Here is a 15592-nt window from a genome sequence, read left to right on the forward strand (position 1 = left end):
GCGCTGATAGACGCCTTCCTACTACTCCGTTAACACTCCCTAACCCCGGGATAGACAGCTGGAAAAACTGGTGAAGGCGGGGTCAAGAAACAATAACAATTGATGGTACTTATCTTGCCGAGCCCATGACAGATGAGATCTGTCAAATCGAAATCGAACCTCAACCGTCTCGCTTACCGTAGATGTGTTGATCGGGTCCCATCAACACATCTCATCTGTTGACATATTTGGGCAGGGCAGGTGTTTGTGTTTGGCCGTTGTGGGTGAGGTCCATCATTACGCTGACCAATCAGCCGGTCTACGCGTACTGCCTCAGTGCCTGCAGGTGGCTTGTCTATCGGTTGGGCCGTCTCCGGATTGCCATCCCGGCTCCTTCTCTTCTTGCAAACCAGGCTACGATCTCCATCCGGATTACGGTCAAGTCAGAACTTAAAGTTCGAATTCTCAGAACGAACAATTGGCAAAGCTAAGAGTCAACTTTCACGAGAATTGTTGTCAAATATGTATACTTCAATTATCTGCCATACAAGCATCGGCAGCGCAACTTATTGACCATCGTCCAGCCCATCCTCGGGTTGTGGTCCTTTCCGCTTGCCATGAGCAACAACGGGCCTCTTCTTCTTAGTATTCGCAGCCGGTGACAAACCCCTCCGTTTCCTCTTCCTTGGCTTGCTCTGCCTGACCACAAGCTCCTCGTTATTTTCATCTTTCTCAGCCACAATCGGCCCGTCCCACCACACTTCTGGCCATATAAGTAGCCTCTGCTCTCGGCCATTGAGATACTCCAACTTGAGCCGCTTCCGACTTGTCCACAATGTTTTTTCGTCATCATTTTCCCAGCGCGACTTGCGGTCGTTGCCCGCTAGCACACCCGCGACGATTGCATCAAAAAAAGACAGCTGCATGACTTGATAAGAGCGAGATTCGAGAGCTGAGATGTTGATAATAGCAACGTTACTGGTTTCAAGATCCTGATCAAAACCAGGAGTCTGATCGGCCTCGAAAACAGGAATCTCGACAGGAAAGGCACATAAGGTGCGCAGAATTTTGCAGCCACCAGTCTTCGGAAGCGAATCGTATGCAAGCTGTAGTCGAGTTTGAGTGATGTCATCGATTTCCTGTATGAGCATTCAGAATGGATATACAGAAAGTCACCAACGAACCTGCAGGAGAGCGTTGGGCTGTAGTGATGATAACATCGCACGGAGACTTGAGGGTTGAATAGGCTCTTCATTGACCACTGCTTTGAGGATGACCCAGACGAAACTTTGACCGTTGATGAATGTGGTAAACAAAACGCTGTTCCAACCCGATGTTCCATCCACGCAAGGGTATCCTCTACTGATGTTGCTTGATATGCAAGCGGTCGGAAAGATTGGAAGTCGCCTCTAGCTACCGGCGACCAAGCCACCTCGTCTGAATCAGTTCGGTAGAAACGAACCAGCTCTGCGGGTTGTTGGGTCCACTCCGGAGGTTCACTTGTAAATGAGAAGATTTGGTTGAGGCGCTTGCCCTTGCCGAGGGCCTGGGTAAGATAAAAGACAAGACAATGCGCAAGACGTTCTGATGTTTGAGGGACGTTTCGACGGAGACTGCGAATAAAGGTCGCCGGATTCTCATTTGGCTCGCCTGGCCTTGGTTCTGTCGGGTAGGGAAAGAGTGTCCGTGCGATGCCTAAAAGAGGCATGGGTTCGTCAAGGACGATTTTCGTCATGCGCGTGTCTCCGAAACGTGCCCAGTCGTAATACATCAGAGCCACTTGGTCGATTGCCAAAGCGGGCGAGGTTTGATGAGTCGCTAGGTAGCGGAAGAGAATTTTGCGAATCAACTCCTTTTCCTCTGTTCCCATCTCAGTCAGATATTCGGAGAGCTCCGAAAAGACACACACCTTCGAACATGTCCGAGGCTTTTATTGGATGGAATCCCCCGGGCCAACTTGGTGCATCTCCTTCCGCTTCCAAAAAGTCGACAGCATCCACGGGTCGGAAGGATATGGCGTGCTCGATATAACCATCAAGCCGCTTATGAGGCTGGGAAAGCCCCTCGGACAGAAGAATGGCCATGAACGTCGCTGTAAGACGATGTCTAGTAGTTACGATCAACAGCTGATTATTGCTCAGATAAAGGTATTACCTTCCTCGCAGCCAGCGCCACGTTCTCGCCACGAGAAAATGACCAGCTGGGGAATCACGTAGCGATGGCGGCAGAAACTGGGCGACATAGCGTTCTTGCTGAGCAGGATCGTCAAATCCACCCGTGTCGGAGGTCCAGTCGAAATCACTACCTGGGCCGTCTTTGAACCGCTCTTGTGGTATTTTGATACCGGCGCAGATGATGATGCCGTGTTTTCTGGCCCTTTCTGTCCATTCTGCAATGAGAATTTGCAGAAGACTAGCATCTTCCAACTCATCGGAGAACATGTCCACGGCGTAACTCGCTTCGTCGACAACCAAAAACAGGGGCTCCCCAATTATCTGATGAATCTTGTCCAGAGCAATTGCTATGTTCTGTGAGAGATAGAGCGAGTCGTGCTTAACCAGATTGTACGCGAGGCGTTCGAATGGGTCATTTATTACTGGTGGACCATTGATGTTCGTTGGATTAAGTTGCATCGTGAGCCAACGCTTCTTGAGATGGTCGTGTGAGCCTTGGAGTTCGGCAACGTCTTCTGCTTCGAGGAAAACCAGGAATAAAAGTAGCCGAGCAAGCAAGATAGCACGAAACGATACCGCCAGTCGTTCGACTTTCTTGTCGTATTCGTCGGATTTGATTCTCAACAGAAAGTCCTCTTGGCATTTACGCATGAGCCTCTCAACATCATACGACCCCAAACGACCCTCGTCGTTATGGACACAGACATAAAAGCCCCACTTGGTGCAGAGCCCTTCATAACAAAGACGGGTTTTGCCAGTCCCGGAGGCGTTCACAAGGAACCTAGGAATCTAAGTCAAGGACAAATCCAAAACGCAGCGTACTTGTTTGTTGGACTGAAGATGTCTGAAACGCGTGCACTGAGAATTGGGTCGTTGCTGAATCCTCCCAAGTCGTGCAGAATAATGGAAAGCGAGTTGTATCGGTGGGATAGCCCGAGGGATTCCAGGAAAGTGAGAATGCTTTCGTCCTTGTAATCTGTGTGCTTTCGCGGCTCCCAAAGATCCAATATTTCAGATGTCCTAATATTCTTACTGACTTCGTCCAGAATACGCCGACAAAATGAAGAGACGAGCGCGGGAGCCAGTGCTGTACTCTTTCTTCAGCGCCAAGTTATTAAACCAGAACTCGATCACGTACGAGAACTGGCTATGGCTGCGAATTGGACATCCGAGTTGACGGCTAATCGTGCACGTTGCAATTGAGAAAACAACTTGGGTTTAGCGGAGAGGATGTCGCGACAAGTCGTGACCGCCGTAAGCCCCTCGTCTTCTGGGACTGAGGCTTGCAGGAATGCATCTGCCAGGAGGACAGATAAAAATTCTGCTGCGACATCCAAGCTTTTGATTTGAGGATAGCGTGTTGTCAAAGCATCGAGTTTGCTGCGGGTTGAAGGGGACACTATCTCCATGAGTCGCTGGAAGAGAGAGGATGGGGAGCCATTGTTGACGTGCTGCCACTGTGCTATTGTGTTTGGCGGTTGTGGGTGTGGTCAATGATCATTCTTACATAACACGCAAACCTCACTTCTTTTCGAATCGGCTGAAAATTGCAACTGCTGCCATTACAAAGACGTTGGCCTTCGCATACATTGGGCTCTCGTAGTCCGAGTTCCTCTGCTCTTCTAGCTCGATCGAGCTCACAGCAGTACCCTAGCGTTTCCTCCTACCTAGCAGCTGCAGAAGGTTCACAACGACTCCAACGAGTTTTCTCGACTACCGTTTGACCTTCGTCGTTGTCATCAATTTATTGCGTTTTGGCAAGTGCAACAGCCTATGCGACATCCGCCGGCGGAAAGTGGTGCAATGTATCAGTGCAACCGAAACAGTCTCAGTTGGATGGCCTTTTAAGTCGTTGGACCCCACACATTTGCTCCCAGCCGCAGATCGTCGCTCTCTTTCTCTCTCCCACCATCATAAGTAATTCCCGTCTTCATCAGTTAGCAAACCATGAATCTCTGACAGTCAGCTTTCTTTGACGACTTCGAAACCGACTTGCCGACAATTAACAGCAACTTTGGGTCAAGGTCGATGTCCTTCTCTTGAATAACTAACCCTTCCCTTGCCTGCAACTCCGGCATGAACTCTACCCTGAACATCGACTACGAACCTGGTCTCTTTCGCCTCTTTTCACGATCTCAAGTACGATTCAACAGTTGTTGTCGTTTCTGTGCTGATTGTCCATCAATTTGGCTCCCGGTCTTCGCAACGAGTGGGCGACTCTTCCTGAATTTCCCAGTGTGGACGCGACGGGCGGATATCCATGGACCCGATTTTCTTTAGGTTCACTTCAAGGTTTTCGTCAAACGACAACTCAGCACAGGGGAGGGCAAGGGGCAAAGGGCGGCCTGGGAGGGTGTAATGCCGGCACTCGGCTTAAACGCCTGATCGATCGCCGACATCACGCTAGCTTTCTGGTCAAGCACTTTGCGCGCCTTGCATCATCAAACGCTCCCCGATGGATCCGCGCGTCGCAGAAATACTGGCGTTAATGTTACGGAAGATGTCGCCCCACTCTGGACCGTTCGTTTCCTACTTGTTTTGTACTGTCTCAATCTTCTGAACTCCAATCACTACCGCGGTTTTAAATCCATTCGTGAATTAGACCATGACTCGATCTTGGTCCTTACCAACATGTTGAGCGACCTTGGAAACAGCATTAGTGAAGAGAGAGATTTGTTGCGCCGTAGCCGTTTGACGGCCTCGTCAGTCCAAGCTGCTGCAGCTGCCAACCAGGAATTCATTTTGCTGTCGGAGACCTGTGACCAGACAGAAATGTTGTTCAAGTTCAAGTGGGAAGTTGACACTTGCCGTGCCACATTGCCCACACCAAGTTATTTCAGCCAATGTGTTATATAGCAGCCTGATTATGACACATGTTCTCCCCCCTTGTCCTTAAGCTGATGAAACAAGTCTTCAATCTTATCCTCCATCATCCGGGCCACCACATCTTTGAGGTTTTCGTGTGTGACGGCAGGAGACGACTCTTGCCTTGCCTTGGCCTCGTGCTCCTTCTCTTTCGCCTCTTGCTCCTTCTCTTTCGCCTTGCCCTTCTCATATTGTTTGTCCGGAATGAGGAAGCCATCTGGGAGCTTGCTCGGCATCATTTCTCCTTCATCAGAGTTTAGCTTCTGGACCATATACCCAAGTATCTGTCGCAACTGAGTCTCTGATTGAACGCAGAAGACTTAACATACCTGCGGGCCAGGGATTTTCACAACAAAGCCATTCGAATACGCCTCATAGTTGCTCGACGACGCCTCGGAGCTACTTGAAGAACTCTGCGCGTAAGAGAAGCACAGGATACCGCCCGAAGCGGCCGAGTTGTGCGAATCATACTTCTTTCGGTCTTCTGACTGACTTGTCCCATGGGTAATGCGAATGACGATGTCTTTGGCCAGAATAAAAGCGATCGGAAAGCCAGGCATGAGCCCCGTAACTTTGTCCTTTTCATTCTTCACTTTGCTGGTCCAAGATATGTCCTTGTTAACCTAAATCTTCGGTCAGTCTTGTGCAAGCAGAAAGAACGAGAAATGCACCTTATAGAACGCATTCGATTGTTTAAAAAATTGGGGCTGGAACCAACCGCCCCGATCGACGGTGACCAGCGTCGCACGGAACGCGAGTTCAATTGTGTCGTCACTGGCCGTAGTCTTCTGCGACGAGTCTGCACTTTCAGAAGACGCACTCCCGGATGCCGAAGCGAACCACAGGTTACATGACCATTGCTTTGACTGATAATCTGTTGAGTGACAGATGGCGCAGCCAAAAAGAGAATCTTACTGTAGCAGACGCATTATTCTGAGTAAGCTTCTTGCGAGTCTGCGAGCTGCTCGTGAACGCAATCGTCTGCCAGCGACTCCCGCCAGAGGAGCTCTCCCCAGGTAATTTGATAGGCGTCTTGGGAATTTCCTCTTTACTGCGATCAGGCCGCGGATTGGGTTTGGCACCACCCTCAGTGCTATTGGCCGTCAATGTTTTCCATCGCAGCTGCAGCTGGTTAAGCTCCTCCGTCAACGACTGAATCCGCAGAGTAATTTGTTGTTGTTGGTCCTTGGTATCAGACGCCTTCGCGAGTGCATGCGCAACCTTTATATCGGTTAATGCACGCGAAGACGCGGTGAGCCGTGCTTGTGCGTCCTCCAACTTCTCCATCATAGCTTCTATCGGCTTCAGGAAATCGGGCGTTTTCTTGACTAACAACGCCAGCGCCTCGATGTTGACCTTTCCCGCAGCGTTGAGACACGTCTTGGCCGTCTCGACGATGTTAGATGTGTAGGTTTTGAGCAAGTTGCTTTTCGCGGTGTCGACCTCGCCTTGCTCGTCTTTGACCTTCTTCTCCAACTCCGCGGGGTTCCCGTTCTCGCCTAATTGTAAGGAGACGAGTTGGGAGGTCAATGTGTCACGTTGTTGGGACTTGGCGCCAATTTGCTGTCGAATCAGTTCGGGATCCTGGGTCAAATCTTCCATGGTGAATGATGTCGACAGACCCTCGAACCAATCAAGAGGAGTGAGCTGAATGGGATAAACTTTCATACTGCCGTCGAGAGATGACATGGCGGATTCGCGTAACGAGTCTTTGGCACTCTAAGTTGCACGAATAAGACACGCCATCAACTTTGAGCAAATATTCACCTGCAGCGCCTCCGCGGGACTCGCTATATCGAGGTACCCAAGATACTCTTTGATGGTGTGCGAATGACCGCGGACGACTGCGTCATTGTATTTCTCGGCCAACAACGCTTGCCGGGATGCAGTTATGTGAGAAAGCTTGCGCGCGAGTTCGTCCAGCGCTTTGGCCGATTCAGCAGTCCCAAGATCAGCCTGACAAGTGACATGAGTTCGACAAGTAGGATATCATAAGTGAGACCCCGCACCGCATTAGCGTGCTTCATTAGCGCATCGCGCTCGGTCTGCCAGTCTTGCTTCGTGTACAGATACTCGTTCATGAGCAGCTGGCTGAGCTCAATGCGATTAATTGTTTCCTTGTTGTTCTCTGAGTCATCTCCAGAAGCACTCTGTTCCTGTTCATGTTCAGCAGCTAAGCAGAATCGTTAACAGTTTTCAAGCCAAGGCAAAACATTAACACCCACCGATTTGTTCTGCGGTCTTGGTTCCCAAAAGTAGCGCCAAAGCATCAGCTCGTTCTCGTTCTCGGACCCGATGGCGCGCTTGGATATCTTTCATCCACTGCGACATCGGCACGTCTTGTGTCAACCAGTCGCGAATTTCTGCTTGTTGGGTACCAAGCCCATTGGGTACAAATTTCGGCAATAAATTATTCAACAGCTGAGGAGGGAAAATCAGCCACTTTGCTTCAAGAAAGCAACTATTTCACAGACCTGCTCATATACAATCGACAGATTTGTCCCGTTTGGTCCACCCACCACGTCTGAGAGGTCATAGAGTTGATCAGCAAGGCGAAACTCCGCCTCATTGACGACAGTCGGTTTTACGAACTGTCCATTGATACCTGCGTCGGCCGTGTTCCACGCATACGAGTTCTGATCGAGAAACCGCCCAGGGAATTGGAGGGTAAATTGTTGACTTTGCCCTGGATTGAAAAACTGCTTCAAGTTTTGCACAAGCTCGTATAAAAATCCAGTTGCTTGGCCACCCGACTCTGCCGTGTCACTATCGGCGAGAATGCCAACCTCACCACCGGCGTTCGGTGCAACAAGGTTGTTTTCTTCACCTGTACGTTCCCGCAGATGAATATCCGCTATAGGTTTTGCTATCCGGGGGGCAAGATTAATGTCGAGGGCAATGCTGCTACGTATTTTCTTGATTTCAGTCGCATTCACCTGCGAGGGTCGCGCAATAGCCAATGCCACTTTAGCGAGAAGGGATTGTATGTCTGTTGAAGAGAACTGCATTTGTCGTAAGGCATGCGCAAATGCACTATTGGCAGTTCCGTTATCCGGATACATCAACTATTTGGAGAGATTCAGTTGGGGCTCAAGTCAAAATCTTATTCTTACTCTAAGAAGAGCTAGGTCGGTGGCGGACGGCGTTGGATTGGACTTGCAATAGGTTGACAGCTGTGAAGCTTTGGGGAATGGTTTGTTTCGGTATAACATGACACTATCAGGATCGATCTGTTGCCAAAAAAATGTCATCGAGGACAGTGGTTGCAAAAGAACGACGAACCATGCTCGCGACCAGGAGTTGACCGATGTTATTTGGGGTAGCAGATGTCGGCGCTTCGGATTGGTGGGAAAGACCAAATATATGGCCAACTTCATGATAAACAGCCCGAGTCGCTTCTGCTAGATGTTCTTTGGATACTTCATGTGGTGAGCCGTGAGGGAGGCCTGCCAGGAAAGTGGTTGCATATGCGAGTGCGCCAGCTTTAGGAAGTCCATCGAACTTTCTGGCGTCTGCCCCGGTATAAGACCAGCCCCAAACCCATTTCTCTGCCGTCTTCTGAACAGGACCCCCGAACGCAATACGGATATCGACACGGTGGCGATCTGCTTCACTCCAAAAATCGGCGGAACCCATGAGAGTGTCCGACACCTCTTCAAAGATGAGAGAGGTGTGTTTGGTATATTGTGCGATAACCTCTCTAACGAATCGTTTGCGGTATTCGGTGGGTGCTGTCTCCCTTTCGGGACCAAGAGATGGCAAGAAACCATACGTGATTCGTTCATGGGGCAGCCACAGTTGATCACGCGATTCGAGGTGGCGGTGAGAACTTGGTCTGGTTACGGAGGTCTTGGAGACAGCATCGTCACAAATCGCCGAAGCACACCATACATTTGCTGGCTCGAATTCAGGATCTAGAACGCCATGAGTCTAGCATCAAATCGAATTCAAGAATCTCACCTATCAGAGGGCCCGACACGTATGCTAGATCGTTGAGCACAGGTGCGCTTGTTGAAAGTCGTCCACGGCGATAATCTTGATTGAATGCCGTAGCGATGCTTGACCAGAGAATACCGATGAGTCCCTCGTCGATTTTGTTCCTTTCGCCGATAACTCTTTCAGCCAAGGCCAAGAGATTGCTCCGGTCATCCGGAGAGAAATTAAAAGCGTTTAAAGCAGCAGCAAACTTGCCATTGCTTGAGCCATTATCCGGGTACAGGAGCTGGAGGTGTGCTTAGATAACTGATCCGCCATCTGTCAAATTGCTCACACGTAGTAGGTCCAAATCGGTTGGAGAAGGAATAGTATTGGAGTTTGCGTCCCTCGAAGTACTAATCATGATGCTCATTGGGTCCACCTTGGGAATCATCAGCACAGAAACACTTGAAACGGACCAGGTCACGTGCCAACGATGATCTCAAAGAGTTTGCAACATTTTGTAAATTCTTGCTGTCAGCCGGATGCGATAAACCTATCCATAAGATGAGAGGACGCTTCAGATCATGAATTGAAAGACGCACCAAGAACATGACCAAGTTCATGATAAATCGCGGCCGTTGCACGACCATTCTCTTGCGCAGTGCTCTCGATCCAAGGCTGCCCGCCAAGCCACATCGTTGCATACCTGGGGCCAGGAGCGCTGTGCACATTACCGGGACCCGCAAACTCGAATGTCGCAAGCTTCTTCCCATTTTGCGACCACCCGTACCGCACTTTTCCACCCACTGTCTCCGGTTCACCAAACGCGATACGAAGGGGGCATTGAACACGGTCTGACACTTTCGAGAAATCCAACGAACGGAACTCGTCGTCTTCAACCTCAATGAATACGAGCGAAGTATGCCTCATGTAGAGCTTGAGAGCATTGCGAACACGGGTCTTGCGAAACTCTGTAGCTTCGCAGCCCCGTTGGTTCGAGTCAAAAAATCCAAATCTGATTTGCTGGTGCGGAAGCCAAAGAAGTTGTTTGGGGCTGATGCCTCGGTAGTTTTGCTGATCATCAAGAGTCAGACACCACTCGTCTGGTGATTCCTTTGCTGCTGGTGGATTTGAGATCGGGTCTACTTTTGGAGCCGCTGGCGATTGGTTGATTCTCGCTGAAGCCTGAAATGTAGCAAACAGGGCACGGACACTGGCGATGTCTCCAGCTTTGTGAGCTGCTGAAATTTCAGCTGCTGCATCTTTCCCGGTTGCCGAAACTTCGAGAGCGTGGTCTAACGTCCATTGAGGAGCGGAAGCATGTGGCGTTGGCCTGGGATAGTTGATGACCATGTAAGCCATGTCTTGGGGCGAGAGGGCTTGGTTGGTTTCGACAGCAACCCCTTCGACAGTCAACTCCGAGGGAATTGGATATCTTCAATTCGATATCAGGCGAAGAAGAAGGATCAAGTCATTGGACTCACTTCATAATGGATGCCATGTCTATCTCACTGTAGTTGGAGACGTCTGTCGTATTATAAACATCGAGAATACGTTGCTTGATCGTCTCCTTGTTCCAGCCTTGCGCTGCTGTATAGTATGCGTAGACTGCCTCTTCTTTCAGTGTAACCCCTCCACCCGCAGTGGGGTTATGGTGCTCTGATCACGGACGATTCAATACTCGATCAAGCACAGAAAATTCAGATTTACCGTGCAGCAAGCCAAGGCAATGTCCGAACTGATGCAAAATGGCTCCTCGGTCACTGACAGTGATTGTGGTGGTGTCAGCGACCGAACCTAGGTTCATTGTTGGAGCAGGACTAGGGATCTCTTTACTAGCATTCCCAACTGCGAAGAAATATTAAGAGAATGCGAAGTATAACTGAACAAGTACGTGCCATAACTCCAAGAAGCCTGGTGAGGGTCGAAGGAGATGCGAACGGTACCAACAGCTTCGCGCTGGAAAGCGATGTTGGCGTAGGGAAGCCTCCAACATTTGAGGTAGGGAGACGAGGAAGGGTAACAAAACTCACCATTCGAGCAGTACTTTGTCGACTTTTTCTTGCTGATTTTGAGTTCCCTCGATGAAGGAATAGGTGACGGTCTGGATATATGTTAGAAACTAGAACTGGGTTAGTGTCAGCATACACACCGCTCCACTATCCCACAAGCCGTCAACTTTTGCGTTCACCGCATCTTGCTGTGATCCCGCAGGTCCACCAATGGCACTGACAATCTTTTCGTCGCTGATTGCTCTTCTCTGCTGAGCCTCTTCTATCACGCAGGCGTGGGGGGTGGTTGAATCTGTAGCCATTGTAAGACGGATGGAGGCTGGGGTTAATGGCCCTCACTCGCTCGCTCTTCGCCATTTATCGAAATTGGTGAGGGACGAGTGTCAACAGAAAAAGCCGGCTTCACCAGCCGTAGCCGTAGCCGTAGAACAAGGGCTCCAAGCGCGATTCAGGGCGCAAAACCGGTGACAGGTCCAACCAGTCCGACACTAAAGTGATGTTGAAACTTGTAAATGAGCAAGTGGAATGGACCCCAAATGGTACGCGTACCTGATAATTACGACATGTCGTTGTTGTGAAAGGAGCCTGAGTTGCTAATAAGCTCTAATGCGAGTTTCTGGGCGGTACGGCAGGCGGGTGAAACTTGGGATGAAGGAACAGAACAAGATTAGGCGCCGATGACAAGTCACGCTTTCGTTACTCGCTTTATGACGACGACTGTCGTGCTCGGGTCGCAGTGGGGCGACGAGGGTAAGGGAAAGCTCGTTGACATCCTTGCTGCGGAGGCGGACATCTGCGCCCGATGTGCTGGTGGTAACAACGCTGGCCACACAATTGTTGCGCCTATCAATGGCGTCAAGACAACTTTTGCCTTTCATCTCTTGCCCAGTGGCCTTGTGAATCCTTCATGTATCGGCCTCATCGGAAACGGCGTTGTCGTTCATGTGCCCTCGTTCTTTGCGGAGCTCGATGCATTACAGTCCCAAGGCAAGCCAGCTGTCGAGATCTACCGCGACAATTTGACAGTCTTATAGGGCTTGACTGTTCTGGTCGACTTTTTGTTTCTGACCGTGCTCATTTGGTCTTTGACTTCCACCAAATTGTCGATGGACTGAAAGAAGTCGAGCTAGGAGGATCAAGGTGATCTTTCACTGTGGTCTCCACAATCGCATCTCAAGTTGTTATCGTAGCATCGGAACGACAAAAAAAGGAATCGGCCCAGCGTATTCTGGAAAAGCCTCCCGCTCTGGCCTGCGCATCCATCATCTCTTCGATCCGGAAACATTTGCGGACAAATTTCGCAAACTGGTCGAGGGCCGGTTCAAGCGCTATGGCTCGTTTGAATATGACACAGAGGGGGAGATAGTGCGCTATAAGGTGATTAAAACATGAATTGACAACCGTTTTTCTAAAAATCCATTTAGGAACTCGCTGAACGCCTCAAGCCCTACGTTGTAGATAGTGTTGTTTACCTCCACAAGGCACTGGAAGAGAAGAAGCGCGTCCTGGTTGAAGGCGCTAACGCTGCGATGCTCGACCTTGATTTCGGGACCTACCCCTTCGTGACATCATCGTCTACGACAATAGGAGGCGTTTGTACTGGCCTCGGCCTACCTCCACGAGCAATTGGCAACGCTGTCGGTGTCGTCAAAGCATACACAACTCGCGTGGGTGGTGGTCCCTTCCCAACGGAGCAACTTGATACTATTGGAGAGCATCTTCAATCTGTCGGACACGAATTTGGCGTAACTACTGGCCGAACACGTCGTTGTGGCTGGCTGGACTTGGTCGTTCTCACCCACTCCTGCTTGATCAATGGTTACGACGAGCTCAACCTCACCAAACTCGACGTTCTTGACGGACTGGCTGAAATCAAAATTGGTGTCGAATACAAAGTCAATGGAGCTGCCCTCCCAGGTTTCCCCGCCGACTTAGGCGTCCTAGGCTCAGTCGATGTTCAGTATTTCACTCTTCCCGGTTGGCAAACCCCGATCTCTTCGATCCGCAAGTACGAAGATCTACCAGAAAACTGCAGGACCTATGTGGAGTTCATCGAAGGGTTCTTGGGAGTGCCGATAAAGTGGATTGGTGTAGGTCCTGAACGAGACGCCATGTTGGTCAAGCCCAGAAAAGCTTGATCAGTTTAGAAAGGAAGGGAAAGAAGTAAGTAGTTCAGTGTAGCTTAGAGTACTAGATTATTGGCTATATAAGCTCATACCAACCGTAAACGATCCTCCGTCGAGTCCAAAACGCTGCAACTGGCCAGAGATCTTTCAGGCTGAGTCATGTCGGGCAAAATCGGACCATCGGCTCGGGATAATTCCGCTCCTGTGATTGGTTCCGGCGAAGACCGGCATCAACGTGATTTAAAAAGTTTTGCTGGCACTGCTGGTTGTTCCTCTTCCACTTCGTTGTACATTAACCAACCCTCTTTCCCCTCAACATCAAAATGCCTTTCGCACCTGGCGAGTCCTGTCCACCCTGTATTCCTTCTGGAGGCTAATGACGGTGCAGGAGACGCTGGTAAGGGAGCCGGTCTGTTCAAGACTCGCTGCGCTCAATGCCACACCGTTCGTTTTCTCTCTTTCTCTCGATCTGCTTTTGACCTCAAAGCTTACCTCTCCTCTAGCTCGGCGCGGGTGAGCCCAATAAAGTCGGGCCTAACCTCCACGGGTATGTCGTTGTCCATGTTGACACCATGAGCTAACTGTGGGCCCTCCAAACAGCATCTTCGGGCGCAAGTCTGGTCAAGCTAAAGACTTCTCATACACCGCTGCCAACGTCAACAAGGGCGTAACATGGGACGAGTCAACGCTCTTTGAGTACCTCGAAAACCCGAAAAAATACATCCCCGGCACGAAGATGGCCTTCGCCGGTCTCAAGAAAGACAAAGACCGGAACGACCTTATCACGTATATGAAGGAGGCGGTACGTTGCGCTGTCTTTGTGTTCAGGCTGTGAAGCTAACTAATTTGTTGCCAGACTGCTTAGACGGAGTTAGGGCGCGCCATCGGACGACTAGACTACTACATACACATTATAATCTGTCTCGGACGGCAAGCGCGTTTGGGTTCATTAGACGGTATTGTGGTCGTATATCCCCCCACTCATATCATTATTTGCATCATCAGCATGAGCTCATATGAGGATGTCGGATACTTTCCACATCGGATTCGGTGTACGCTTGACCGTGGTTGACATCATTGCTCACTTCATATAGGCCTCAGTCATGCGCTCTGTAGGCGTTGAATACTAACGGTCCGACCTATGAGGAACGAACGACTAGGTGAACACGTCCGGTCACATACGCGCTGACTGTGACATTCTGGTTCCAAAATCTACAGTGAATCGTGCTCTCTTGTGCTTGTGTCGACAATGGATAGTGTCGGTGGTGACGCGAGTGTTCTGTCTACCAGCGAGTGTTCTGTCTACCAACGAGCCATCCAACGAGCCAGTTCAGGGAGAATAGCTTGAAGTGTTCGCGAAATGTACTCAGGCACCAGCGGAACCTTCAATGCATCGAAACAGGCCCAGAAATCGGAAATGGTTTTGCAAGTTAATAGGTCAAATACAGCACGATTCAAACCACAAGATCTAGCTCATCATCATGACCACTCTTTCATCCGTCAGCTGGTTTTTTTTCTATGGGGGCGATCTAGCCAAGGATTTCAAGATCGTGGTTCGGTGCGTGGATATCGACTAAGAAAAGCTTATGAACAACTAGACGCAAAGCAGACAACTAGACAACGCACGGTCGGATTTTGCTTGAACAAGTCGGGCGTGAACGTGAGCGCCAACATACGAGGGCAGAGGTTTTTCCTAAAGACAGGGTGAATATCTCGCTTGGTATGTATAAGTAGTTACCTTGTTCGAACCAGGGACTGGCGGTTGCAAGAAGGGGACGTCTTGAACCGTCAGAGGGTATGGCGGATGGGCACGGTCTTTAAGAATACCCTCTGCTCGGCCAAGGAGATTATAATTGGCCACCAGCCGAGTAGGACGAGCGATATCCCAAGTAAAAAGGGACCTGTTTTTTCTGGAACGATAAGCAAGACGAAGCTCTTTGATATGGTATTCGACGCCTCCGTTCCTATAGGAAGTCGGCTGTTAAGTTGTGCAACGTCGAAACTTGTCTTCACTTACAGAGGCAAGTGCAAAAGATCAGAAAGAACTTGTTGGAAAGTCTGCCTGTGGCCGTCCGAAATTGCAACGGTACCGAGGAGTGCGTCTAGACCGGCAGGAAGGGGAAAAACTTCGTCGTAGTCATACAAAACTTCCATAGGGAGTTCATCTTCTTCTCCAGTGAAAGGTGGGCGCCACGGTTCTACGGGAGGAGCCGTGACCGCGAGGTCGATGTAAGCCGCCACTTGCTCAGCGATAGTTTTGTATAGGGGAGTGTGGTCTTCTGCCATTGAGGGCTGGGGGCAAGAAGCTAGAGCGGAAGACGAGCATTTATGGGGCTTCAAGTCACTAGCGCCAAGTCGAGTTAACTTTCATAAGTTGCGTGCCATCGCGGCGGAGGAGCTTGAGCATATAGTAAGTATGAGCATAGGTAAATTTCAATGCTGTCCTGCAAAGACAAGCTAAGACGCGTCGTGTCCGAGTCACATCAATGTTTCTGTTGCAGCTTGCAGAGATGAAGAG

The 15592-nt window shown here is 50.0% G+C and overlaps 4 protein-coding genes across 4 annotated transcripts; 1 reads left to right on the plus strand and 3 right to left on the minus strand.

The window, feature by feature from the left end:
• Positions 1–545: 545 nt before the first annotated feature.
• Positions 546–3562, minus strand: MIND_00887500 (uncharacterized protein; the record flags this gene model as incomplete). The annotated part of the gene is made up of 7 exons (XM_037365528.1): positions 546–1118; positions 1164–1266; positions 1326–1839; positions 1889–2085; positions 2134–2934; positions 2976–3240; positions 3292–3562. The coding sequence occupies 7 exons, from the start codon at positions 3560–3562 to the stop codon at positions 546–548; spliced, it is 2724 nt and encodes a 907-aa protein (XP_037218770.1).
• A 1455-nt stretch (positions 3563–5017) lies between these two features.
• Positions 5018–11305, minus strand: MIND_00887600 (ZnMc domain-containing protein; the record flags this gene model as incomplete). Its single annotated transcript, XM_037365529.1, has 21 exons — positions 5018–5302; positions 5348–5641; positions 5690–5884; positions 5934–6737; positions 6786–6974; positions 7028–7191; positions 7244–7439; positions 7493–8083; positions 8132–8248; positions 8301–8932; positions 8979–9240; positions 9289–9375; positions 9425–9489; positions 9539–10371; positions 10421–10595; positions 10647–10784; positions 10835–10923; positions 10970–11040; positions 11089–11164; positions 11218–11240; positions 11288–11305. 21 exons carry the CDS (start codon positions 11303–11305, stop codon positions 5018–5020), a joined length of 5304 nt encoding a protein of 1767 aa, XP_037218771.1.
• A 350-nt stretch (positions 11306–11655) lies between these two features.
• Positions 11656–13939, plus strand: MIND_00887700 (Adenylosuccinate synthetase; the record flags this gene model as incomplete). The annotated part of the gene is made up of 7 exons (XM_037365530.1): positions 11656–11927; positions 11975–12088; positions 12139–12325; positions 12373–13038; positions 13578–13621; positions 13675–13876; positions 13931–13939. The coding sequence occupies 7 exons, from the start codon at positions 11656–11658 to the stop codon at positions 13937–13939; spliced, it is 1494 nt and encodes a 497-aa protein (XP_037218772.1).
• Positions 13940–14603: 664 nt separating this feature from the next.
• MIND_00887800 (uncharacterized protein) lies at positions 14604–15360 on the minus strand (the record flags this gene model as incomplete). Its single annotated transcript, XM_037365531.1, has 4 exons — positions 14604–14647; positions 14701–14767; positions 14813–15038; positions 15092–15360. The coding sequence occupies 4 exons, from the start codon at positions 15358–15360 to the stop codon at positions 14604–14606; spliced, it is 606 nt and encodes a 201-aa protein (XP_037218773.1).
• Between the last annotated feature and the right edge of the window lie 232 nt (positions 15361–15592).

Source organism: Mycena indigotica, assembly GCF_014461135.1.
Source record: "Mycena indigotica strain 171206Taipei chromosome Unknown Mind.scaff0007, whole genome shotgun sequence".
Taxonomy (NCBI): domain Eukaryota; kingdom Fungi; phylum Basidiomycota; class Agaricomycetes; order Agaricales; family Mycenaceae; genus Mycena; species Mycena indigotica.